General features: G+C 35.8%; 1 protein-coding gene across 1 annotated transcript; it reads right to left on the reverse strand.

The window, feature by feature from the left end:
• Nucleotides 1-2,288: 2,288 nt before the first annotated feature.
• OLFML1 (olfactomedin like 1) lies at nt 2,289-19,192 on the reverse strand. Its single transcript, XM_074272752.1, has 3 exons — nt 18,794-19,192; nt 17,037-17,322; nt 2,289-5,163 (listed from the first exon to the last, which is right to left on the reverse strand). The coding sequence occupies exons 1-3, from the start codon at nt 18,911-18,913 to the stop codon at nt 4,391-4,393; spliced, it is 1,179 nt and encodes a 392-aa protein (XP_074128853.1). The 5' UTR covers nt 18,914-19,192; the 3' UTR covers nt 2,289-4,390.
• Between the last annotated feature and the right edge of the window lie 8,786 nt (nt 19,193-27,978).

Consider the following 27,978-nt stretch of genomic DNA (forward strand, 5'->3'; position numbering starts at 1 on the left):
ACACACATGTATATGTACACATAGGCATTTTAACTTTTCACTTGTTTATCCAGGACATTTTCTCTATTAGAAGCTGCTCTCTCACTTAGGGTGAGAAACTCCTTGCAACTCTAATGTTTGATGAATTGTACCCAGGAAGCACAAGCTTAGAGGGGGTTTCATTTTAACAAACTATCAAGAAATCTCTGGCTCCGAGGCTCCCCACAATCCCGGTTTTTCTCAACTCCAATCTTTTAGATTCTATAATCAAATGAACAGAGGAGGGGTGTGATTGAAGGAAGGGAAACACTAAAATCCACTGGGGCTGCTTCAGGAATTACTGTGTACCTTTTACTTTTTAATTTACATATTTATTACATATACCTACAAGTCCTCAGACCTTTTCCCTAGGATTTGAACTCCAACCTACACAGATGAGTAGACTCCAGCCCAGAGAGACAAAATGAACTGGACTAAGATTGGGCTTAATTCAAAGTTCCAAAGTTCTTCTGATTCCAAGTTTACAAGTGTTGCTACTATACCATTTTGGCTTTTGAAAGAAGTGGGTGGTATCTGGAGTAAAGATAACAAGCTTTGGTATAGGAAAAGGGAGTAGGATTCAGATGCATGAGTGGGTTGATTCAAAGACTTTCAAAAGCAGCTGTTTCAGAAGCAAAATGGTTGCATATGTTGCTTACACAAACAGAATTATTGTTTAAATCAATTCAGGCAGTGGGAGTAAAAACTATATTTTTGTTCTAAGTGGGATTTTTGGTTTCATTTACTGAGGGATACACTCATTTAACAAGTATTTAATGAACATTTGGTCTTTGTGGGATCTTTTAGACACTAACAAAAATACAAAGATTAACAATTTTTTCCTATGCTTTATACAAACACTAGGGTCAATACTGGTCAATCTAATCCTTTTTTTTTTTTTTTTTTTTTTTTTTTTTTTTTTTTTAATAAGAAGAGGGTGGATAGATAGACTAGTAGATAGACAGTGCACTTATTAAGTGCTTTCTATGAGCTGGGTAAAGTATCAATTACTGGGAGTACAAATACAAACAAAAAAGAAAGTCTATCCTTGCCCTGAAAGAGTTTATATTCTAATGAGGAAGACAACATATGAAAGGGGTTTATAATAAGTGAGATGTATTCATGAGGGGGAAAGGTGAGTCATTCAAGGGAATCAGGATCAGAGGCAAGAGAGAAGTGAATATGATTGGCTGAAGCATGTTCTCAAATGGAGATTCTAAGAAGAAACTTGCCAGCTGGAGGAGGATGGATGGAGGCATCTACTAGGGCAAGAAGGTTTTTTGAGGGGAGGTGAAGTTTGGAGAGTCAGTGGTAAAACCAGAAGAGGAATGAAATAGGTAGATAGAAACAGTTAGACTCTATTTAAACTCTAGAGCAGGGGTTCTCAAACTATGGCCCTCGGGCCAGATGCGGCCAGCTGAGGACATTTATGCAGCCCTTCAGGTTATGGCAAATGGGCTGAGGGGCTGAGACAGAGTGAGTTTTTGTTTTCACTATAGTTCAGCCCTCCAACAGTCTGAGGGTCAGTGAACTGGCCCCCTATTTAAAAAGTTTGAGGACCACTGCTCTAGACTATTTTGGAGTAATAATAGTTTGGGGTCAAATTATGAAGAACCTTGAATGTCATCTTAAGGAACTAGGAGGCAGATATGAACAGTGAGGTGACATAGGCTTGGAGACAAGCTCCTCTCCTTGGGTTCAAATATGGTCTCAGACACTAGCTAGATAACACTGGTCAAGTCACTGGTTTGCCTCAGTTTCCTCATCTGTAAAATGAGCTGGAGAAGGAAATGTCAAACCACTCTAGTATCTGCCAAGAAAACCTCAAATGCGGTCATGAAGAGTAGGATACAACTAAAAAACAGAATCTACAAGAGCAACACAACACCAGAGGAATTCTACCAACTTTTGAATGCATCCTTATTTAACTTACACATGATTGGGATATTAAAGAAGTTCCTGAACTTTATTCAAGAATGGTGCATCTAGAAAAGGTTCCAGGTCCCTTTGCCCTTTTGAGTATAAAGGTACTACCCAGATATAGCTTGTAGTTTGAAATTGAGCTGGTTTCCCTTGAACTATAGACCAGAATGGACAATTGAGGAATTGGAATGGGAAGAGGGGGAAATTGGTGAAACTGATTTGTTTGTTTGTTTGGTTTTTTTGTGTGTGTGGATGCTATGGATATTTTACCAGTAAATCTGTTGTTAGAACTGATGTTAGAACTATGTCTCTGTTCTCTAAGATCCAGAAATGAAAAACTCAAAGTGCTTCATGGAAATTTATTGAATTGAGTCGAAAACATGGTTTCTGCCCTTAGGGAGCTCATGAATACAAATAACTAAAGTGCAAGGTAGAATGTAATAAGGGCTATAAAAGAGGTACAAATAGAATATTATAGTAGTTCCTTAAAAGCTATGTAGTCAAGCTGTTTATAGAGAAATTGCAAAATAGAAATTATGTCAAAACATGCTCCAAAATATTTATAAAGAAATATAGATGAACACAGTTCTGAGATTTACCATCATACTAGGCAAACTGACATAGGACAAAGATGGGGACACCTCCGGTTGGAGAGATTCTGAAAAGATAATTATACTGATGTATTATTGGTAGCGCTGTGAAAATAGTATTTCAATGTGTAATTATGCAAGGAAGATGACTAAACTGTCCAGGTCCTTTGACCTGATGATTCTATTGCTGCATATGCGACATATATACCTCCAAGGATATTAAAGATAAAAACAAAGGTATATGTTCGTGTGTGTATGTGTGTGTATATACATATACACCTAGACACATATATGAACGTATACATATATATATATATATATATATATATATATATATACATATGTATATATATATATATATGTATGTATGTATATATATCACTCTGTGGTAGCAGAAAACTAGAAACAATGTGTTCCCTTGATTAGGGGATGAATAAAAAAATCCATACCATCTTTGTTATGTATTCATGGAGGCTGTATTTAAGCTGGATTCTGAATTATAGAATAAAAGAAAAATGGTATCCTAGGCAGAAAGAATAGAGGAGCTAAGATACAGATATATGAACGAGGCATATAGTAGAGAGAATGATTTATTTGGGTATCAGAAGTTCTGATACTAGTATTGCCATTAACTAGCTATATGAGTTGAGCAAATCAGTTTTCTTATAAGTAAAATGAAGGCATTTCCAAGATTATTCTTATTTCTAGATCTGTGATCCTATAAATATGAGATCTATCTAGGAAATGTAGTCCTGTTTGAGAGGACTATTTTGGAGTAATAGTAGTTTGAGGTCAAATTATGCAGAGCCTTGAATATTATCTTAAGGAGCTTGAACTTAACTAGGAGGTAGTTATGATATATATGGGTCTGAAATCAGAAGATATAGATTTTAATCTGGCCCATTCATCAGCTGGGTGAGTCTGGAGCTTGTAGATGATTTGACTTCCATCATTCCAAGCATAGAGCTGTTTCTCCTGGGGATTATAGTGGATCATAGATCCTAAGATCAAATCACATGACTTTGTCTAATTTCCTCATGATTAAAATAGAGATAATAATTTCATTAATTACTTACATGGACATTGTTGGTAAAACACTTTGAAAATTCTAAATGTCAGCTGTAATTATTATCAATAATAATAATTTAGGAGGCCATGGGTAGTCATAGAAAATTTCTGCATAAGAAATGGTCATGATTATTAGAGATTAATGGATGGAGAATTGGATCTGTGATTTCATTGGTTTAGGAAACTCCTAGCTAGTAAATTTTCTCTATCAATGCATCCTGGCAACTGCTCTACAACTTATATCTAGGTTTAGAGTTATGTCTGGGGGGTATTGAGAGGATCTGTCTTGGCCAAGGTTACGCAGCTGAAATGTGTCAGAAGTGGCCTTGAATCCATGTCTTCCTGACTTTGAAGCTACTTTTCTATCTGTAACATATTACTGGAGGACAAAAGCAAGGCAGAGTATTGAAGAGGATAGAAAACCAGCCTTAGAGTTAAGAATCCCTGTGATCAAGTCCTGTGACACGCACTGGCTGTGAGACCCTCTTAGTCTCCAAGTTGGTTCTCTAAGCCTAAACAAGTAGTAGAATTGTTGTATCTACATTGGTAGAGAAGGTTTCCTCATTGGGAGTTTCAGTAGAATCATAGGGCTAATAAAAAAAAAAGATGGTTTATATATGGTTTCACTTCTAGACTATATGTCTAAATAATATTAGAGAGGATAGATATCTGTTTACTACTTTCTCATTCAGAGCAATAGCTCCCTGTGACCTGGATCATTGCTTAAAAATCTTCTGTAGACATGAGTGTCCCTCAGAAACCAACCTGGTTTGAACTACTCGCTACCTTTCCTAAAGTCCTGCCTGCTTTCTTTGAGTCTGGAGCTTGTAGATGATTTGACTGCCATCATTCCAAGCATAGAGCTGTTTCTCTTGGGGACTGTAGTGGATCATAGAGTGGACCTTCTGCCGCTTCGGGAAGACCAAGGTAGGAATGTCCTCCTTGTTGATGGCCCCCAGGACATCAAAAACACAATTGATGATGCGGGAGCTTTGACGGCCCCTACTGTATACCACATAAAGGACCCCACACAGGAGAAAGGCTCCCTCAGCATCTCTGCTACTACAGAATGATGTCCAGGTGTGCTCCACGGCCATTGTTTTGGGGTCTATTTTTGTGATTATCAGGTGGTCTAACTCTGTGTGAATGGCCCAGAGCCCATGCTCATCCACAGCCAGATCAATGTGAGTCCAGGGGGCATGCTGATAGACTGGTCTGCCATGGCTCCCTGGGAGTAGCATCCGATCTTCCACACTTTTCTTTTGGAGGTTGTATTTGATAATCTCATTAGGGGTGCCATGGCTATGGAAGAATAAGAAGCCCTGATAAATCACTTGCCCAGTCCCTTGCCAGGATAGCATCAGGACGAGCTTCCGGGGTGTGGGCTTGCCTTCCATAAATGCCTTCATATTGGCAAATTCCCATAGGGTGCTGTTCCTGGAACCACTTAAGAAATAAATCTTGTTGGAATCCTTGTTGACATCTTTCATCCAACAGCCATGTGTATCCCTGGTCGTCTTCACAATCTTCATGGACTTTATGCCCATCAACATGTTGTCACAGCCTATACATAAAGAGAAAAAAAATATTGGAAAGGGTTATTTTGTTCATTCTTGGTGCATGCATTTTTCAGAAAATTTGAACGCTTATTCTCTTTCCTTATAGGTCCAGTGGCAGGTGTGGGGAGAGTACAAAATATCCCAATAAGTATTAGTAGAAGAGATTGCGTGGGCGCTGTGGAATATAAGATAGAGAGCTGCCCCAGAAGCCAAAAATGCTTGAATTCTAGCCCTTCCTCTAACATCTGCTGTTTCTGTGACCCTGGATAGTCTAAGCATCTTTAAGAGTGAAAGTTTAGGATGATGTTCCAATCTGTATTGGAAAAGGGAGTTTTCTCACCAGAGAGTCCTAGTCCTTATCCCCTATTCTATAAAGGGTTTTCTCAGAAGAGAAACGATAAATATTCATTCGATTTCCTTTGGATTTCTAATATTAATAAATGAAAGGATGATATTCATAGTGGCAGCTAGGTGGCGCAGTGGATGGAGCACAGATTGTTGAGTCAGGAAAACCTCAGTTTAAATCCTGCCTCAGATACTTTGTGCATCACCATGGTCAGCTCCCCCCATTTCAAAGCCTCAGGTTTATTCATTTGTAAAGTGGAAATAATAATAGCATCTACAGGGTTGTTGTAAATGAGACATACTTTGCTAACCTTAGCTATAACTATTATTATCAGCTGGTTTAACCCTCCTCAGTCTTAGAATTCCTTATTTGTTTAAAATTGTCCAGCACAGTGTTGGGTCCATACTAGATGCTTAATTGATGTAGAGTAGAAAAGGACCTCAATGTCATATAATCCTGTAGGCCTGAGCAGGGTTCAGATCTAACAAGAAGGCAATAACACTCACAAATTCCCTCCTCTCTCTTTCTAAACTCCCCCCTCCCTAGTGGAAAAGGCACTATTTCCTGAGTAAATTTAACCCACTTCTGAATGATGATAATTATTTGGATGTTTTTCTTTCTATAAAGCTTAAATGGACCTTTCTCCACTTCTACCCATTGCTACAAATTTTGCCCTTTGGGGTCAAGCGGAGCTAGTCAATCTATCAGTAAACAAGTAAGCATTTATTAATATTTATTACTTTATTAACTATTAATGGGAAGCTAGAGAACACAGTAGATAGAGTGCTAAGTCTGGAGTCGGGAAGATTTGAGTTAAAATCATTTAACTTCTGTTTGTCTCAATTCCCTTAAATATAAAATGAGGATTATAACAGCATCTATTTCCCAAGGTTATTATAAAGATTCAATGAAATAATATTTATAAAACATTTAGCATAGTGCCTGGTGAATAGTATTAACCATATAAGTGATCATTCCCTTTTCTTAATTTATTAAGTACCTAGTATATGCTAGTCATTATACTAAGCACAAGGATACAAAAGACAGTCTCTTTGTAGCTCACAATCAAATGAGAAAAACTATAAACAAATACGTACAAACAAGTCAAAGACAGGAAAAATAAGAAATAAATAACAAAGGGAAAGCACTTGAATTAAGAGGGGTTGGGAAGGACCTCTTATAGAAGGTAGGATTTTCTCTGGGAAGGACTTGAAGCCTAACCTGTCTTTGATGTGAAAGCTTGAAGACAGCCATCATGTTGTTAGCAAATCTCTTCTTTAGGATGAATACCACTCTGACCTCTTCTAGTTTGATCAATGAATCTTCATTTAGCAGCATTTCTAATCATTCTGCTTTTATTGATAATGACCCAAAATCACATTAGGTGTTTTTGATTATTGTATGATTGATTAATATTTTATCTAATCTGCTTCTTCTGAATGACATCCATCCTTCTGTAATAGCATAACATACTAGAAAGAATACTGTACTTAAACAAAACAAAATAAAAAAAGAGAATGCTATATTTGTATAATATTCAAGAAAATCTAGAATTCTAGCTAAGGCACTAACTATCTGTGAGGCACATGACAAATCATAAACTCTGAGACTCAATTTTCCCATATAAAAAATGGACATGATAATAGCATCTTACAGAAAAGGTTATGATTATCAAATTATATATATGTACATCTATTCATGCTTATACATATAACAGATGTATTTATGTATATATGATATGGCATTTTGCAAACATCAAACTACTATGTAAATGGTTTTAATATAATAACTAATAATAACCATATTCTTATCATACTCCTAATTCTTGGTCATATCTGTGAAGTTTAATTTATCTCCATTTATCGAGATGTCTATCTTACCAACGAATACTTTGTGCATTTATGTATGGATATCTGAGGCCATGGAGCTTTTATTATAATGTTTTTCTGGGATATTGTCTCCTATGAATTACTAGTCTTCTCTAATGATCATTTTCTTCCAATATTACATTCCTTACACTCTGACTCAGAAGATTTATGAGGACAATTTTCTCTCTCTCTATCCACTTTTAGTTTAAATACCTCTCCAGGCAAACATATTTTAAAATGACTCTTTATAGGTACACTCCATCTTGGGCCAAGGGCCAAACAATTCCTTTATCTCATATTATATTCTGTCCCCCGTGACTGTAATGTTTTCCCTTCTCATGATCATGAGAAGCTTCCATGGCTTCCTTCAACTCTCAGTTACCTTCGAAAGATGCCCCTTCTTAATGTCTGTGTCTTCCCTCTGAGACTACTTCCATTTTATCATATATTTATGTATGTATCTATCTTACAACCTAGTTGTTTGTATGTTGTCTCCACCATTAGAATATAAGCTCCAGGAGAATAACCATGTCTTTATTTGTATTACTTGTGCTTAGCACAATGCCTGATATAGAGTTAATACTTAATAAATGACTTATAGTCCAGAGATTCAAATCTTATTCCCACATGTCATCTTTTTAAACAGTTATTCATGTCCGAATCTACCTTTCTCTTCTACATTTTTTATCTTCAGAAGGCAGCAGTAATGAAAACATCTCCTGTTTCTACAAACAACTTTAGTTTCTTGCTCAGGACTTGCTATTTCTCACTAATTTTCCCTCATATGAATTAGTAGAAGTAAGTAGCTGTCATTATCCTTGACAAGTTTCATGAAAATTTCTAATATATGTCCCTGCTCTGATATCTACTCTGGGATACTGTCCTGTTGTTCCTTCCAGGTCAATCACTCCCAAAGTAGTGAGTCCCAAACCAGCAGGACTTTTTTTCTATTATCTTTGTTCAGCACTATTCTATTGGTGGTACATATCATCATTACTTTATCCTCAGATGCTCTATTCTATAAGAAGAGCCTTAAATCTACAATATCACTTAAAATATTCAGTGGTTCTTACTGTCATGTTCTTTATTTTCCTCTTCTGGCTCTCTATCTGGCCTATTCTACCTCTACATTAGATCTTTGTCCCCACTTCAATCTTTCTTGTTCTTCCCCTTCCTTCTGACCTTTATGCTTTGTCTTCCCATGCTAACATGAAAGTTCCTCATTGGTAGGAATCATCTTGTTTTCTTATTTTTGTATTTATAATGCTTAGCATATCTGCACAGATTAAGAATTTAATCCTCACTCACTCTATGTAATCTATCACTTATCAATTATTCATTTAATCTATCCATTATTTATCTAATCTACCACCTGTCTAATCTACCATCATTTATTTCTCTTTCTAACATATTTACCCTATCAACTGCTGCCATAGGTCTGAATTCCCCATTGCCTCTTCAGACGATTTTTCCCTTTTTTTCCCCTTTGAAGCCTTTCAATACTTCAGGGAACTAATGATTTTTCCTTAACTTGGAGAGAAGAAAGGCTTCCCTCCAACCTGTTCATACATGAAGCTGTCATTTGGCACTGGAAGGCAACGATATATTGTACTCTGTACTCCCACTTCTGGGAGAGAGTCATAGAATGGAATTGGATATCAGAGGATCTGGTTGCAAATCAAAGCTCCGCTATTGATTAGCTGTATGACTCCCCTTTCTCTTTCTGTCAATGTTACTGAAATTTAGAACCACCACCCTCCTCTATTGCTTTTATTACTGTTTGTTTTACTTGCTGTGTTGGCATTTGTTGATCTAAATTGTGTTTATCATGCTTATCTTCTGCTCTAGAGGCTCTGGAGTGAGGAATTATTTAAAGTAAGCTTTCAAATTTTTCCTTCCTCTTAAAAATTAAATTTTATTTTAAAAAATTAATAAGCATTTCTTTTTTTCCCCTCCATTTCATTCCTTCTCTTCACCCACACTGGAACACATACACACAAAGAAAAACTCTTGTAACAAATCTACATAGTCAAGTAAAACAGATTTTTCATATTGACCATGCCCTAAAATATCTCATTCTATATTTTGAGTCCATCACATCTCTGTCAGGAGGGAGGTTAAAGTTATCATTGGCCCTAGTTTATTGTTTGTCTTTTGTTCCTGGAGAGGACCATGATATCCCGAAGGTGGTGTCATGACTTGCAAACTGAATTTAACTAGGCTATAGAAAGCTACCAACATCACTTTCTTCTCCAGAGCCATCTGGGTCCAGTAGCAAGATGCAGATCAGGATGACTGGAGATGGCCCAGGATGCAGTGGGAGACCTTGGTCTTTCTAAACAGGTCTCAGTTTGACTGAGGCAATGTCTGTTCAGTGATTAAGCACCTTCTGTGAAATCTTCAGTCTTAGAAAGTTGTTTGGGGCACTAAAAGGTTGAATGATTTGTCCAGGATCACATAGTCAGTTTGTATCAGAAGTGGATTTTTATGCAGAGGCTTGATGTCTATTACAATGGAGGTACCTTTCATGTATGATTAAATAGCCACAGTAATATCTTCCAACTCTTGCATTCTGTGCTTCTACAGCTTGAATACAAATCTAAGAGATCAGTTTTCTACTAATTATGGAACACCATCTTTCGTAGCCTTTTTTTTATATTGATATCTGTAGATATCGATATTGATCTGTATAAGTTTTCTATTTCTTCCTGCTTTCTGCCCCAATAGAATGTAAATCCTTTAGAGATTGAAGCTATTTTTTATCTGATTTTCTTTGCTACCCAGCACCTCTCACAGTTGCTTTATAAAAAATGCTTGTTGAATGAATGTTACTTGCTCAGCTGAAATTAGAGCTATAATTGGCTTCTTCCAAAACTGTAATATAAACAGAAGCACCCTCAGCTGTTGCTTAGGAGAAGGTTTTTGTGTCAAACTAAATCCTACTTCTAGCTTTTCTTCATGTCTTTCTCTTCTTCTCTGTACTGATCAGATTTCGGGCACAACTATTGCCTTAGCAGATCTTCAACCTCTGATTTCTGAAAGAAGTTTAAACTCTAGAAATATACATTTTAAAAGATTTTATACATATATGTATATACATATATATTAATATGTGTGCTTATATGTATATATATGAAATAAGGTTAACAGAATTTCAGAGTTGAAAGGCACCTCAGAAGTCTTGTACTTTAACTTGTACCTGAGCAAGTGTAAGACCAGCAACTTAGCAGGTTATGGGGAACTCCCTGGCGAGGAATGTTCCTCTACAAAAGCAGATTGATATCTGCTTATATAATACTTATATAAGTATTATATAATACTTTATATAATATATATTATATGTAATATAATACTTTAAGGCTTACAAAATGCCTTACAAATATTATCTAGCTAACTTTTATTTATTTATTTATTTAAACATTTTTTTTGACAGTACCATATGCATGTTTAATTTTTTTACAACATTATCCCTTGCACTCCCTACTATTCTGAATTTTCCCCTCCTTCCCTCCACCCCCTCCCCTAGATGGCAGGCATTCTCATACATGTTAAATATGTTATAGTATATCCTAGATATAATATATGTGTGCAGAACCGATTTTTTTTGTTGTTGTTGCACAGGAAGAATTGGATTCAGAAGGCAAAAATAACCTGGGAAGAAAAACCAAAAATGCAAACAGTTTACACTCATTTCCCAGTGTTCCTTCTCTGGGTGTAGCTGATTCTGTCCATCATTGATCAATTGCATCTGAATTAAATCTTCTCTTTGTTGAAGATAGTGACTTCCATCAGAATACATCCTCATACAGTATCATTGTTGAAGTGTATAATGATCTCCTAGTTCTGCTCGTTTCACTCAGCTTCAGTTCATGTAAGTCTCTCCAAGCCTCTCTGTATTAATTTCTTACAGAGCAATATTCCATAACATTCATATACCATAATTTACCCAACTATTCTCCAATTGATGGGCATCCATTCAGTTTCCAGTTTCTAGCCACTACAAAAAGGGCTGCCACAAACATTTTGGCACATACAGGTCCCTTTCTCTTCTTTAGTATTTCTTTGGGATATAAGCCCAATAGTTCTAGCTAACTTTTATAAAGAGCTTACTATGTAAGCTAAATACTTCACAATTACCATCTCATTTGATTCTCAAAACAACCCTAGGAGGGAGATACAATAATTATCCCCATTTTGTAGAAGAGAAAACTGAGACAGACAGAGGTTAAAGGATTTACACAGATCATGTAATTTGGAAGCATCTGAAGCTATATTTGATCTCAGGTCTTTCTGACGCTGATCTACTGCGTAGGTTGGAGAGAGATAAGGGGATATGTTTCTTGAACCCAGGTCATTCTTTCTTTGAAGCAGATTTTGTGTTCTTCTGAATGCTACCTCTATGCTCAACTAAGAACTCCTATAACAAACACATTATATTTCTTTTTTTTTTCTTTTTCTTTTTTTTTTTTGACCTCATTTTTTAAAAATTTTTTTTATTTTATATATATATATATATTTTTATAATATTATCCCTTGTATTCATTTTTCCAAATTACCCCCCCCCTCTATTCCCTCCCCCCGATGACAGGCAATCCCATACATTTTACATGAAACACATTATATTTCTTCAAAGTGTTGTTCAAATGGCACCTTCTCAATTCTACAAACTTTTATTAAGGATGTATTCCATATAAATCTCTGGACTTTGCACTGGAGAAATGAAGAGAAAAAGAAAACAATGGTTCCCCCCCTCTCTTTTTTCCCTTCCTGGAATGGTTCTTCCTTTTTCTCATAATAAGATGTAACTTTCTGGCTCTCTCATCTGTGAAGGATATATAATTAGTAGATTTCTGCTAAAGCCCAAGGCCAACAGATGCTGGCCTCAACTATATTTGTGAGAAGATTTTATATTGAAATCTAACATCTAGGCTATTTCCATTTTCCCCTACCCCTTTCTTCTCACCTTCCCCTGCTAATCAGGCTGCAGAAAACTTCTATTATTGCCTTTCCTCTGTACTGTTTCAGCATCTTTTCTCCCCAGTCTCTTGAGTGAGCTTTATCTGTATTGGAGTTTCCCATCTTTTTTTTTTTTTGAGGGGGGAGCTTTCTTTGCTTTTTTCCTCTCACTATATAATACTAGTTGCTTTTATGGCATGATAGTATTCTATAAATGTGAACCCCATTCTGCCCCATATTAGAAGCATGTTATGGTCAGCATTCATTCAGAGACATAGCTCATAAGATTCTGCTGATATATTTCTTTTATTAGCCTAAAGCAATTAGTTCAAAGCAATAATATTTAATAAAGCAATGCATCAAGTGGCAAGAAAGATTTCCATCATACATGGAGTTAGATTCTTCCACTGGTACCCTTCCATTAATGGGAGAAGGCCTATGAGGAATATGTATGATTGGAGAACACAGATGTACTTGAAATAGGTAACTGTGTGCTAAGAAATACATATCTAAGGTAATTAACCTCTGAACTATAGAACCATCAATATTTTTGATGATGTCATTGGGTGAACCGCTTTCTCTTCTGAACTGGAGTTTTCTGCTAGTCTGCTATCTTTGTGATGTCTTTCTCCATGGATGTTTCCATTGCTGGTCCTGCCTTCTGTGAAGTATCTCTGCTGTTGTTGCTGCTTTATTCTGCAGCTCTCTGCTGGTCTTGGGCAGCTAATATATATCTTGGGTTGAGGGGGAGGAAAAAGCCTGTCTATCTTTAGCTTGATAACTCCAGGAGTTATTTTCAGTTTTTTTTTAAACCCTTAGTTTACTGCAATTGGTCAACTAGCTAAAAGTCTTTAGGCATTTTAAATCTGTCTCTTGAACTTTTTTGGACTCCCGTTCTCAGTCTTCTATCTAATTTGGGGTTAGAACTTTCCTTTTAACACCTGTCATGCCCAGTTGTATATCCTTTCAAGGTACTGTAAGGCTTCTTTTTAGATGAATCACAAAGGTTTTATGTGAAGCTAAGGTAACTGGGTACTTTTGATCTTTCTATAATGTACCTAGTTTCTATGAAAATCGACTTGGAGCAAAACTAAAAGGTACAGGTTGGAGTTGGCAATCTTCACCCTAGTTTCTTTGCTTTATATTCATACCTTTATTATGAATTTCTGCCAACAACAAATTCCCTAAACTTATTCCTGAACTCAACTGCATTTGATCCAAAATTAGACATTTCTGCCAAAGTCCTCATGCATACAAACTAAAATTGCTTCTAGCTGTTGTCTTTTAGAATCAGAAATATATTTTCCAGGACTCATTCTATTATTTCTAGTAAGTATCTGAAGCCAGATGAATCTTCCTGACTTTAGGTCTGGCACTCTCTCTGCTGCGCCACTTAGCTGTCCAAAGTCAAAAAGACCTAATTTTAAACCTGGCTTCATGTACTAGCTATATGACTCTGGGTAAGTCACTTACCCTTGTTTGCCTTGAACTGGAGAAGGAAATGGCAAACCACTCTCTGTCAAGAAGATCTGAAATGTTGTCAGGAAGAGTTGGACTTGACTGAACCTATTGAACAACAAAAACTTTCACTTACTAGATTGTATTCTCCAGAAGAATGGACCACCTAATCTCTGTATTTTCCTCAGTGTCTAGCACAATGTTCTGCTTACAATGCATATTAATAGTAATTAATGTAGTAGGCTGATGCAGAAATGTCCAAGAGGATTTTGAGTAGTGAGTTTAATAGGAACAGACTCCTTCTGGAAAAGGATTTGCTTTCCTATGGTGCCATAAACTGGAACACATACACAAAGGGGAAAGAAGTAGGCTGTCCAACCTGCCTAGAACTATTCCTTTTCACAGGCTTCTTTAAGTTCAAATGACTTGATCACTTTTCTGGTTGATAGGAGGAAAGTGAATATGTAAGGGCTTAAAAGGAGCCAAATTCAAATGTTTCTTCAGAAAATCCTGAAGATTTCTGACAAGAATGGTAATTGATAAACTTCCAAGAGAGCCTCTATGGACTATGAATTATGGTAATAATAATGATGCTGATAGTGAATAAGATGTTTTATAGTTTACATACTGCTATACTCACATTGTCACATTGTTCAACTCTGTGAGTTGAGAACTTCTGGTTCTAGAACCCTCCTCTGTGGAATGAGGGACAAAGACATTGAGTCATATTTGAGTTAAATTGGCTTGTCTAAGATCACATAATAGCCACACAAGCGTCAGAGTTAATGAAGGAGGCAGCAATTAAACATATGGCACAAATATCTATATAGAAACGCATAAAATGCAAGTAACATACAAGGTCAACAGAGATCTTCACCATAACTGGATATGTCTTATTCAGAAAGAAAAAAATAACTGGACAAAAGGGATGTCATAGCATTTTAGTCTACATTAAGAAGATGTAGTCATGTGGCAGGTAGCTGGTACCATGGTGCTTAGAGCGCTGAGCCTAAAGTAGGAAGACTCATCTTCCTGAGTTCAAATTTTTATAATCAGCTTCAGTTTATGATTGTAGGTTGATTATATCTTCTCACCCACTCTTTACTATATAGCTAAACTGACTGATTTGTTCTTCCAATGACTTTCTCTCATTTTCATGCCTTTGCAAGGTGCCATTTTTATAATGCCTTCCTTCCTTATCTTCATCTCTTTGAATTCTTAGCTCTCCTAAAGATTCAGCTCATTCAGCATTCCCTAAATTTGAGATTTTTCCTGACTTTTCCAGTCCTTCCCAATCCTTCCCAATTACTGTGCTTTTGGGGAATATATGACCTGTATTTACTGATCTGTGAATATGTTTTCTTCCCCATGAGCATATAACATGTTTGAGAATAAGGACTGTTTTATTTTTTCTTTGTGTGTATCTCCTGTACCTATTCAATAACTGTCACGAAGGAGGTGCTTAGTAAATGTTTGTCAATTGATAGAATTCCTTGACAACCACATACACAGGCATTAATTACTTCCAGTATTTGAGATGTTATCTATTGTTCAGTCATGTCCAATTCTTTATGATCCCATGGACCATATTGTATATAGGGTTGTTGTTGTTATTGTTGTTGTGTTTTTGGCAAAGATATTGGGATGGTTTGTCACTTCCTTCTCTGGTAGATTAAAGTAAACAGAGTTTAGATAATTTTCCAAAGGTTACATGGCTAGTGAATTCACATCTTTCTGACTCCTGGACCAGCATTCAATCCAATGAGCCATCTAGCTGCTTAGGTTTTTTTTTTTTTCCTGCTGCAAGGCAATTGAGATTAAGTGTCTTGCCCAGACTTATACATTAAGTGTCTGACTCCAGATTTGAAATCAGGTTCTCCTGACTCCACGACCAATGATCTTTCCACCATGCCATCTTGCTGTCCCCTTATTAGTTATTTTTTTGGCAGAACCAATTCAGTCCTTGCTTATTAGCACTTTGGTGCACTAATTTGCAAACAGTACCAATTCCATGAATGACTTGTAATATATGTATTGCATTCTTTCATGTCACAATGGGGGGCTAACATAAACATGTGAAGCTATTTAATTCTGTTTGTCTCACAGGATCATAGATTTAGACATGGGAGGGACCTTACATGTCACCCAATTCAATTCCCTCATTTCACACAGAAACAGGGCTTATTTTTAATCGTGTAAGTTTCTAAATATTATTAATCATGTAGCCTTGGGTGTGAAATTGGGTTACAGAATTCAAGTGCCTTGACCTAGTTTATAATCTTAGCCCTTTCTGGTTGGCTTAACCATGCTCAAAAGTCACATAAACGGGCTAAATAGAACACAAACAGAGTTCTCATTAGAAGCCATGAAATGTTTATTGCTGTTCTCCTGAGTACCTTATTTTTGACTTTTGCATTGAAGGCTGCCTTTTCTTTGCTGCTAAGACAGCTTCTTGTCTTCCCTGTTCTGGGAGATTAAATCACCCTTCTATCCTTTCTGGAAGCTGTAACCAGGCGGAAGGTGTGACCCACTTTCCTGGAGCTCAGTCAGCCTGAGAAACATCTGCTGCTGGGTGGCCAGCCTGGGATCTTTTGATAATTACATTTCTGTGGAAATGCTGCTTTTTTAGAGGTGACCAATGTATGTACACATGGCAATGACCCAGTTTGTGTTCCTCTGTACGTGTGTGTTCCCTTCTGTGCCTATTTTCATCCATTTAAAGATCAGTGCTATCCTGCCCATTGAGTATTTTAGGTAGAGCTGTAACTAAAAATGTTTATGCCTGAGTTAAGTAGCATAAAAGGCAGGTGTAGTTAGCCAGGTAGTGCCATGTGGTGGGGACACAGAGACTCTGGGACACTGGTACTGGGGGAATATAGTCACAGAAGGGAGGAGTTCATCTTAGCACACCAAAGGATTGCAAATTTATTAGACTTTTAAAACTAGGTGTCCTGGGACAAAAGTCTGATTGCCCCATCTTAGTTATCACTCTAGCTCTGGATCTCAATTTTCAGTCACAAACTGATTTTTAAAAAATTGATAACTATTTCAATGTGCTGGTTTCCGTTGCAATCCTATTTATTTTATTTTATGCATTTATATTTAAAAAGATTATTCTGAGGAGTTTATGGGTATCATCAGATTGTTAAAGATCAACAAACCCCTGTTCTAACTTCATATACGGAGTCCTTCCCCCACCCCAGAGTGGTAACCTGGTGCAGAATGTTTAGAAAAGGTAAATCTTTCTTACTTGTATTAAGGAGAGTCCTGACCTTTTGCTTTTCTTCAGAGTCTTTAATCTGCTTTTCCATCACCATCTTATCCTCTTCTATACATGTCTCAGATGTTCTAATGTATTCTAGGTAGTCAATCTCACGTTGGGCTCTTTCAACTCTTCCCCCCAAATGATCCACTTCATTCTTATATTCAGTCTTATAAAGGTGACATCTCTCCAGGTCCGCAGAGACCTTCTTAGAGAATTCCTGGTATTCTTGAATGTATGCCCTTGTATCCTGGCGACATTTTTCCAGCCCTTGCTTAAGTCAGAAAACAAATACTGATTTCAGACTTTATTTCCTAATGTATAGGTATTAGTAAATGGAAAAAAAAAACCAAAATGGGATTGTTTTTTATATTTCTCTCTTTCTTTCTCTTTCTCTTCTCTCTTTTCATCCCTCCCTTCCACCTATTTCTTTTTCTCTCTCTTTCTATATCTATATATATGTATAGGTAGTTGTACCATTTTATTTTGAGGAAAACAAGGATTTAGGAATCTGTAATCAAGGTGGAAGTATTTGAAGGATAATTGTGAGCTTGCCCAGTATCCATGACTACAATTTGTGTGTTTAAGGAGGTCTGATGAACAGGAGGGGTTCTGGCAACAGAAACTGCAGCAATGTTCTCTCACCTCTGAAAATTCAGTTTCAAAGTTGTGCAGCCTTGGAATCATGGAATCATGGTAATTTGGCTACTCTGTTTTAAGAGCAGTAAACAAAAATGTGATCTATAATAAACAATAAGTGTGATCTTTGGAATCTTTAAATTCTCTGAAAATGATAGCAAATAACCATTAGGTATAGGTGATGCTTTAACAGAAAAAACAGTGATCAAAACTCAGTATTCTAAAAAACAGGACCACATATTCTTTTATTTTTAATTAGCTGTTTTTAGTATAAATTATGGACTACATTTTAAAAAAAATTAGGTTCAGCTTGAAAGAAAAAACCTCAGGCTTAAGTTACTAATTTATTTTTCTTCATTACTTTGTTACTGATCTAACCAATTACCAGTAGAAACTGTCTGTTTGAGAGTGTTACGTGATTAAAATTGATATTAATTTTCTATCTCTACATTGTCTTGGTTGCCATAGTATAGTTGATAGAGAGCTGGGCTTGATGTCAGGAAGGTGGGAGCTCAAGCTTGTCTTTGACACGCTATTAACAGGGTGAGCCTATGTATGTTGTAGTAACTCAAGAAACTCTCTGAGATTGTAAATGGCACATCATTTAATTCTTAAAAGGGGTTTTTCACTGGAATCCCCCATACCAATGAAACTAAAAGCCTGACAAAAATACATATATAAATATAACAAATACATAAATGCAAAGGCACTGAAACCAGGGCAGACCAGAAATTCATTTATAACATAGTTTTGGAAAGTTACAGGGATACTGAGAAGTAAAATGATTTGTCCAGGGTCACATTGCCAGTGTTGTGTTAGGAGGACCTAAATTCATGCCTTCAGAGTTTAAGGCTGATTTAAAATTCATTGTTCCACAAAGCTTTTGCCTCTTTCTTCCTCTCTCTCCCTTTCCTTCTCCACACATACTTACAAATGTATATTCTCTTAAATTATAACATTTGACTTTTCAGAAACATGCTTCATTGTCAAGATAGTCACAGTAGAAGCAGGAGAAAAGCGAAGCATAGGATTTAAAAAAATATCAGTGAAAATGCAGAAGTTTGCAAAGGAAGAACATATTTCTGTGGCCATTCCAATATACTTACCTCTAAGATCTGAAACCGCCTATAGATGTATCGGACCATTTCTGGGTCTTGGGCATCTTGTGGCTGAAGAAGAAAATTCATGAAGCAGAGAACCAAGAAGGGTCTCAATTGGGCTGCCATGATGCCCCCAAGTCACTAGGGCAATGGGGTTGGGTGGGAATCAGAGAGAAATCTCGGGGAAGCCTGGGTCGTTGTGATTTGAAATCACGGCGCAGAAAGCTGGAGTCTGTGGGGGGCACGACAATTTAAATTAGTTCCTGTGGAAGCAAGTCTTTGAAAAACAGAGTGAAAAATGCTTGTTTGCTCCAACCAATGGCCTTTTGGTGATCAAATCCAGCTGTTCGTTCATAAGCTGGTCATGTGAGGAGTTCCAGACATCAGTGCTTTCACTGCCATGAGATGTTACACAATGCCTCCCTGGGGAAATTGGTGGGGGGAGACTTGGGATGTATCATCATGAGCACTGAATGGAAGGGCTGGGGGGAGGCACCGATAAATTGCGATATGGGGAGCTGCTTGTAGCTCCATCGTGGGGGACTCATTTTCTTTCTTGAATTTCTCCTTCTACTACACCGAAAAACTTTCTAAAGTTTGTTTTTGTAAGTTGAGTGCTTGGCCTGAAACTAACTTCTGCTTTCCCAAGCGCTGGGAAATATAAAGCTCTTGCAGAGCTTTATTGGGAGACCACACCCATTGTCCAGATGTCCAGATTCCCTCTGCAGTTTTAAAGGCACAGGAAGCAGTAATGAAAATACATGTTACGGGACAGCAAGATGGCAGAGTGGATAGAGCACCAGCCCTAAAGTCAGGAGGATCTGAGTTCAAATTTGGTCTCAGACACATAACACTTCCTGGCTGTGTGACCTTGGGCAAGTCACTTAACCCCAATTGCCTCAAGACTACAGTTACCACAGACCCTTGCCACACTAAAGGCTGGCACATTTCTATTAGTTCAAAGTACCACCCAGAAACTGGGAAAATTCTCTTTCCAGATTAGCCTATGCCACTGGTACCATCTTTCCACTAAAATTCTACTTGCTAAAACCAATGTATCAGAAAGAAGCCTTGGGGCAGTTAGCCTGTGCAGTAGATAGAATGCCAGCCCTAAAGTCAGGAGGATCTGAATTCAAATCCAACCTCAGACAAGACACTTACTACTTCCTAGCTGTGTGACCCTGGGCAAGTCACTTAACGCCAATGGCCTTAGTAAAAAGTGATTCAATAATCAGAGAATTGAACTCAGCATTAGGAAGACCTAGTTTTCAAGCCCTAGATCTGTGATTCTCACTAAGTTTCTTATTTATTTATATATAAACAGTTTTCTTTTTTTTTTTTTATTGTAGCTTTTTATTTACAAGATATGCGCATAGGCGATTTTTCAGCATTGACAAATGCAAAACCTTTTGTTCCAACTTTTCCCCTTCTTCCCCTCACCCCCTCCACAGATGGCAGGTTGACCAATACATGTTAAATATGTTAAAGTATAAGTTAAATACATGCCCATACAGTTATTTTGCTGCATAAAAAGAATTGGACTTTGAAATAGTACAATTAACCTATGAAGGAAATAAAAAATGCAGGTGGACAAAAATAGAGGGATTGGGAATTCTATGTAGTGGTTCATAGTCATCTCCCAGAGTTCTTTCCCTGGGTGTAGCTGGTTCTGTCCATTACTGCTCTATTGGAACTGATTTGGTTCATCTCATTGTTGAAAATGGCCACATCCATCAGAATTGATCATCATGTAGTATTGTTGTTGAAGTATACAACGATCTCCTGGTTCTGCTCATTTCACTCAGCATCAGTTCATGTAAGTCTCTCCAAGCCTTTCTGAAATCATCCTGCTGGTCATTTCTTACAGAACAATAATATTCCAAAATATTCATATACCACAATTTATTCAGCCATTCTCCAATTGAGAGGTATACACTTAGTTTCCAGTTTCTGGCCACTACAAAGAGGGATGCCAAAAACATTCTTGCACATACAGGTCCCTTTCCCTTCTTAAAGATCTCTTTGGCATATAAGCCCAGTAGTAACACTGCTGGATCAAACCATATGTACAGTTTGAAAACTTTTTGAGCATAGTTCCAAATTGTTCTCCAGAATGGCTGGATGAATTCACAATTCCACCAACAATGTATCAGTAGACACAGTTTTCTTATTTGTAACAGTTGTGTCATTTACATAGAATTAGGTGGTGTTTTTTTTTTGTTTTGTTTTTTTTTTTAACAAGGTCTGTGATTTCATTGACAGAGGAACTTCTAATTCTTTTTTAAACAGTTGCAATAATTATTTATAAATGATATATATGTATCTATCTATCTATCTATATGTATATAGATATATATTACCATTGTATTATTTGTGCATTATAAAACATTTACAACATAAATTTAAGAGGATCAGATAAAGGTGAAATCTTTTTTTTTTTTTTGACATTTAGAAATTTACTTATTTATAATAATGAAAGCTTTTCATTTTCAAAATATATACATGGATAATTTTCAACATTCATCTTCTAATTTTTCCTTTCCCTTCCTCCCACCCTCTCCCCTAGATGGCAAATGATCCAATATATATTAAACATGTGCAATTCTTCTGTTTTTTACAAATATTATAATGCACCAAAAAATCATATCAAAAAGGGAAAAATGTGAAAGAAAACAAATGCAAGCAAACAACAAAAAGAATGAAAATACTATGTGGTGATCCATTCCCCACAGTCCTCTCTCTGGGTACAGATGGCTCTTTTCATCATAAGACCATTGGAACTGGCCTGAATCATCACATTATTGAAGAGAGCGATGTCCGTCAGAATTGATCATCTTGCTGTTGCCATGTACAAATGATCTGGTTCTGCTCATTTCACTTAGCAACAGGAACTTCTAATTCCAATCAAATTGGTACCTGTTCTACAACTCAGAAGTTTTGAGAATTGCCTGGGGGCACTGAGATGCCAAGAGCTTTGCCAGGGACCCCATAGCCACTATAGATTTATAAAATAATAATAACAGCATTTACATAGTACCTATTCTGTGTTAAGAACTGTGCAAAATATTTTACGAATCTCATTTGATCTTTACAACAATCCTGGAAGGTACGTTCTACTATCTCTATTTTACAAATATTTAGGAAGTATTTACAAATACAAAGAATTAATGCAGCCTTTATCTTCAAGGGAAGCTAAAAGGAAGCTAGAAGCAGGAGTCATGCATGAGACAGCATGGAGTGACGATGGCCACAAAGTGGTATGGAGCCTGATTCAAGATGAAATCAGGCAAAAACTTTACTTATCAGACCCTGTTTTTTTTAGGGACAAAGTCCAAGTTTCTGATGGGAGGGAAATAAGGATGATGGACTGCTCGGGGAAGAATGAAGTAATTTGTAATCTGCGTTCCTGGCAGTTACAATTACTAGTCTGCCCTAGGCCCAACAGAGTGCCTTTGACCACTGACCTTTGCAGTGTCAACTCTACCTGGCTTGCCTCCTTTGAGGCCTTCAAAGGTCTCTGGACACAATCTCTTGAATCTATAGTTTAATAACAGTAGCATGCTCAAGAACAGCCACGTGTAATCTTAAAAGCCTTTATTATACCTACTCATATAATGCCCTGACTTCTCAGCTCCCTAGTGAACACCTGGTCTGAAGACCCATGTGTTCACTACCAAACTCCTTACCTCCCGGCTATCCATCAGCTTGGCTTGGCTACCCCAGTCTAGGGAGCCAGGTTAAAGAGCCAGCCTTAGATGATAGCCAGATGTTCTGGTGGTCTGTGAAGGTATCACAATGGTGATTACTATTGGTGAGGCAACCTGTGAGCCTTCAATTTTTATTGCTGCCATAATTGGTTAGGATACAGTGTACAGAGAGCTAGTTCTGCAGTCAGGAAGGGATGAGTTCCTAGGCTATGTGACTATGGGCACAGTCTTGGTTTCCTAAATCCTAAAACTCAGTTTCTTAATCTGTTAAATGGGCGTGATAATAGCATTTACCTCATTGATTTATTATCAATAATGGAATTAGATTATGTTTTTTTTTATTTCCTATTGCTAGATTTTTGCTTTCCAAAAATATTCTATTAATTTGCAATTTCACCAGCAATGAATGTTTAATTTTTTTTTTTTTGTTTTTTATTTTTGTCATTTTGGTGAGTGTAGAAGGTGATTACTGAGAATTGTTTAAATTAGCATCCATGATGATTAAAGAAGTAAAGATATTTTTTTGAGTTATCAAAATGAGCAAACATATATGAAGTGCTTTATCAACCTTAAAGTGCTATATAAATCTCACCATCGTCATCATCATCAATTCCAATTTGTATTTCATTGGTATCCCTTGAACATTTATCCCTTAGGGCCCATAAATTGCCTTTGTAAAAAAATATTATTTTTGTTAATGTCGTTTTTATCTAATACTATCAGTATTTTACACCAATTTATTACTTTATTTTTATTTCTATTTTTGGTTGTACAAATTTTAATGTAATCAAGCATATCTATCTCATGACTAGTATTTCCTTTTGTTTAGTAAAAGCAAAATCATTGGCAACTCTGTAATTAAGAAAAGTGTTATTCTAATTTCTTTTAATTTTGTTAATACTTTCTCCCCACCCTTTTTTGTTAATGCTTCAGTCTATTATCTAGATGGAATTTATGGAGCACATGGTGAATAACTAGCAAATATTTTCCCCCAGCTCTGTTATTTTTTTTTTCATCTTAGTTATAATGCATTCTTATCTAAATTTTTGTAATGAAACCAATTCCTTCTACCTCATTGCTTATAATTTCTTTTATTTTTTTCCCCAATGGAAAAAAGTTATCTGAGACTCTGCAGTGCTTAGCAAGTTGTAGGAATTTAATAAAGGCTTTAAAAATTGAATTGAAGTATGAAATAAACTATCTCATTCCTATTTTAGTTTTTATTTGTTTTGAATTTTGTTCTGCTTCCATGGAACAGTTTCCTCTCTAAAACCATTTCTCATTATATTGCTAACCAGTTTTCTTAAGCACATTTGGTAAACAATTATTCTTCTCTGTATTTTTATAGGTTTAACAAACACTAATCTATAGTTTGTATTTGATTGCATCTTATCTTTATATATCTTCCTTTCTTCTTTTCCTTCCTATATATATATCTTCCTTTCTTCTTTTCTCTTTCTTTCCTTCCTTCCGCTTTGCATTGTTTAAATTTTAGGAATACACTTCTACCTTCATTATATCTATATATTTTCTTCCATATGTGCCTTCCTGAATGTTTACTTTCCCATATAATAATAGTTAGCATTTGTATAGTACTTACAAATATTATCTCATTTTATCCTCCTGCCAATCCTGGGAGGAAGTTGTTATTGCTATCCACAGGAGACTGAGGCAAACAGATGTAACCATGTAGGTCCTTGATGGTTCCATATAGGTCATTAAGCTGTCATATCCAATTCACTGAGATTATATCCAGTTATATGAAAGATTCTCTTGGCATATTGATTATCACGGTAAATTAATTTTGGCAAAATTACCATTTTTACAGCATGATCCAACCAATCCTTGAACATTGAATTTTTCTCTAATTATTTTTTATTACCCTTTATGTTTCATTAATCTGTTTATCACTATATTTTTTTCAATTTTTCCTACCCTTTCCTCTAACAAATAAAAAATTAGGTCAAATTGGCCAACAAAATGACTGCCTGATAGTGTAGGCAACATTTTGCATCAATAGTTCCCCTCTTCTTTTCTAACAGGAGGGAAGTGTGTGTGTATGTGTGTGTGTGTGTGTGTGTGTGTGTGTGTGTGTGTGTGTCTTAATATCTTTTTATTTACAGAACATATGCATGGGGAATTTTTTACAACAATATCACTTGCACTCACTTCTGGTCTAACTCTTCCCTTCCTTCTCTCCACCCCCTCCCCTAGATGGCAGGCAGTCTTAAACATGTTGAACATCTTAAAGTATATCCTAGATACAATATATGTGAGCAGATACATATAGTTCTCTTTTTGCATAAGAAAAATTAGATTCAGAAGGTAAAAATAAACTGGGAAGAAAAACAAAAATAAAAGTAGTCCACATTCATTTCTCAGTGTTCTTTCTCTAGGTGTAGCTGCTTCTCTCCATCATTGATCAATTGGAACTGGATTAGATCTTCTCTTTGTTGAAGATATCCACTTTCATCAGAATACATCTTCATACAGTATCATTGTTGAAGTGTATAATGATCTCCTGGTTCTGCTCATTTCACTCAGCATCAGTTCATGTAAGTCTCTCCAGGCCTTTCTGAAATCATCCTGCTGGTCATTTCTTACCGAACAATAATATTCTATAACATTCATAAACCAGAATTTACCCAATCAAACTCCAATTGATGGGTATTCAATTTCCAGTTTCTAGCCACTACAAAAAGGGCTGCCATAAGCATTTCTTTCTTTCTTTCTTTTTTTCTTTCTTTCTTTCTTTCTTTCTTTCTTTCTTTCTTTCTTTCTTTCTTTCTTTCTTTCTTTCTTTCTTTCTTTCTTTCTTTCTTTCTTTCTTTCTTTCTTTCTTTCTTTCTTTCTTTCTTTCTTTCTTTCTTTCTTTCTTTCTTTCTTTCTTTCTTTCTTTCTTTCTTTCTTTCTTTCTTTCTTTCTTTCTTTCTTTCTTTCTTTAGAACAATGATTGGTCATTGCCATTTATCTGAATTTGCTTTCACTTATGCTATCGTACTGATTTTGTATATTATTCTCTTGGTTCCTTTTTTTTTTTTTTTTCTTTTTCTTTTTTTCTTGGTTCCTTTTTTTTTGGGTATTGTTTCAGTTCATAGAAGTCTTCCATGTTTATATAAATTCCTCATGTTTATTTTCTTTTTCTTTCTTTTTTTTTTTTTCCTGTTTTTTTCCCCCTGAGGCAATTGGAGTTAAGTGACTTGCCCAGGGTCACATAGCCAAGAAGTGTTAAGTGTCTGAGGTCAGATTTGAAATCAGATCCTCCTGATTTCAGAGCTGGTGCTCTATCCACTGCACCAACTAGCTGCCCCCGAGATATATATTTAATATTAGGAATGTTGGGTCAAACAGTTTAATGACTTTTCACATATAATTTCAACTTTATTTTCCAGTTTGGTTGGGTCAATTCATTCATTATCAACAGTGTACTTATATGCTGATCTTCCCTCTACCCCTGACACATTGACTTTTTCCTTCTTTCATCTTTTTAACCAATTTACTAGGTATGAGGTGAAATCTTTGAGTTTTTTTCACATTTCTTTATCAACTATTTAGATGAATTTTTCAAATAGTTAATAGTTTGTATTTTTTTTTTTTTTTTTTGGAAAACTGTTTACTGATATTCTTTGACCATTCAACTGTTGGTTAATGAATCTTAGTTTTATATATTAGTGTCAAATCCATGTAAATCTTGAATACCAGACTTTGTCTAATTATTAAGGTCTTTATTTATTCAGGGAATTATTGTTTGTTATAAACTATAAAGATAGTTTTTGGTAAATGCTGGAGGATACCACCATAGGACCATATAGTCAGAATTGCAAGGGACTTTAGATTTCAGGTACTGGTTAGATTAAATAACCTCTGAAGTCTCTTCCAACTCTGATAATCTATGATTAGATGAAGAAGATTTTACCAATTTGCACTTCCACCAGCAATATACAAATGTACATTTCTCAAAAATATCATGAGCTTTCAGTTTTTCAGTTTGATTTATTTTTGATGATTTGATAGGTATGAGGTAGCATCTCAGGATTGTTTTAATTTACATTTCTTTGATGACCAACACTGAACACTTCACAAGTGATTTTTAAAAAAAAACAATTTGTGTATGTTTCTATAAATTATCTTTTCATATCTTTTGATCAATTATTCATTAGGAAATGTGTGTTCTGTTTCTTTTAAATATTCATATCACTCACATTTTTGTGTACCTTTGATGTTATGTTTTTGTTTGTTATAGTTGGTGAAAATATTTTCTTCAATATGTTATTTTTCTTTTTATCTTGATTATAATGGATTCTCATATAATTTTTTTTATGATGAAACCAACTTCACGTTTCTCAATGCTTATAATTTCTTTTGTTTTTCCCAATTAAAAAAAAGTTGTATGTCCTCCAAAGTTGAAACAAAATTATTCTCATTTCTTTTGGTAAATGTTTTTAAAAACATGTACATTCTTGATCTAGATGAACTTTTGTTACAGTATCTAGCATCAGGTGACTATATATATGTATATATAATGTATGTGTGTATATATGCACATATGCATGCCATTATACTGCTGCAATTTCATGATGCTATTTATTGAATTATGAGTCTTGAGCTTCCCCCGCCCCCCCCCCTGCCCTGTAAATTCATCAAACTCCTTTGATACTCCGTGAAGATGTAGAGATGACTCTGAATTCCTGAAGGTTTGTTCTGATGGAATACACACATTGTACTGACCTGAAAAGCTTAAATATTTTTTCTTTTTTTCTTTTCTTTTTCTTTTTTCTTTTTTGGCTGAGGCAATTGGGATTAAGTGACTTGCCCAGGGTCACACAGCCAGAAGTGTTAAGTGTCTGAGGTCACATTTGAACTCAGGTCCACCTAACTTCAAGGGCGGGTGCTCTATTCACTGCACCACCTAGCTGCCCCCTGAAAAGCTTTATTTTTTTAAGCTCCAGTGATAGATTATAATATGCTCTTTTGTCTAAAGATTGGACTCTTTTTGTGTCTAAAGATTGGACTCTTAAATACAGACAGGTTTATTTATCATCATGAGTTTGGTATCTTTTTCTCTTTCTTAAACCCTTTCAAGAGAGTATTCCCAAAGGAGCTGTCATTGAACCTTTGCTTCCTTCTCTTTTCCCTTTTCCTTAGCAGTCTCATTCAGCACCATAGCTTCAAAAGCAATATGATGGAACATTTGAATTATTGTAAAGGATTTCACATTTTAATCCATAGTCTGAGATGTGGGAAAGTTGGACTAAAACAAGGGGGCAGGCTTTTCTGCATTTAGAAAAACTTTTTTTTTTTAACAGTTCATTTTTATTTTTTCAGATTCTCATAATTTTGTTTAGAATGTTACAATTATATTAACATATAAAACAATCTTCCACATAAGACAAAATGTTATAATATACATATTTACAACAGGAAATTAACTATAATTACAATAAAAACATTGGGCAACTTGACTTTTGTTTTGGGGTTTTTTTT

Source organism: Sminthopsis crassicaudata, chromosome 6, assembly GCF_048593235.1.
Source record: "Sminthopsis crassicaudata isolate SCR6 chromosome 6, ASM4859323v1, whole genome shotgun sequence".
NCBI lineage: Eukaryota > Metazoa > Chordata > Mammalia > Dasyuromorphia > Dasyuridae > Sminthopsis > Sminthopsis crassicaudata.

Excerpts from the sequence above, each read along its gene's own strand:
- OLFML1 (XM_074272752.1), bottom strand. The coding sequence starts at position 18,913 with ATGGCAGCCCAATTGAGACCCTTCTTGGTTCTCTGCTTCATGAATTTT. Across the intron at positions 17,323-18,793 it reads GGCGGTTTCAGATCTTAGAG|CAAGGGCTGGAAAAATGTCG; the intron begins GTAAGTATATTG and ends TTCTGACTTAAG. Across the intron at positions 5,164-17,036 it reads CAGGACTCTCCTTAATACAA|GCTGTGACAACATGTTGATG; the intron begins GTAAGAAAGATT and ends CTTTATGTATAG.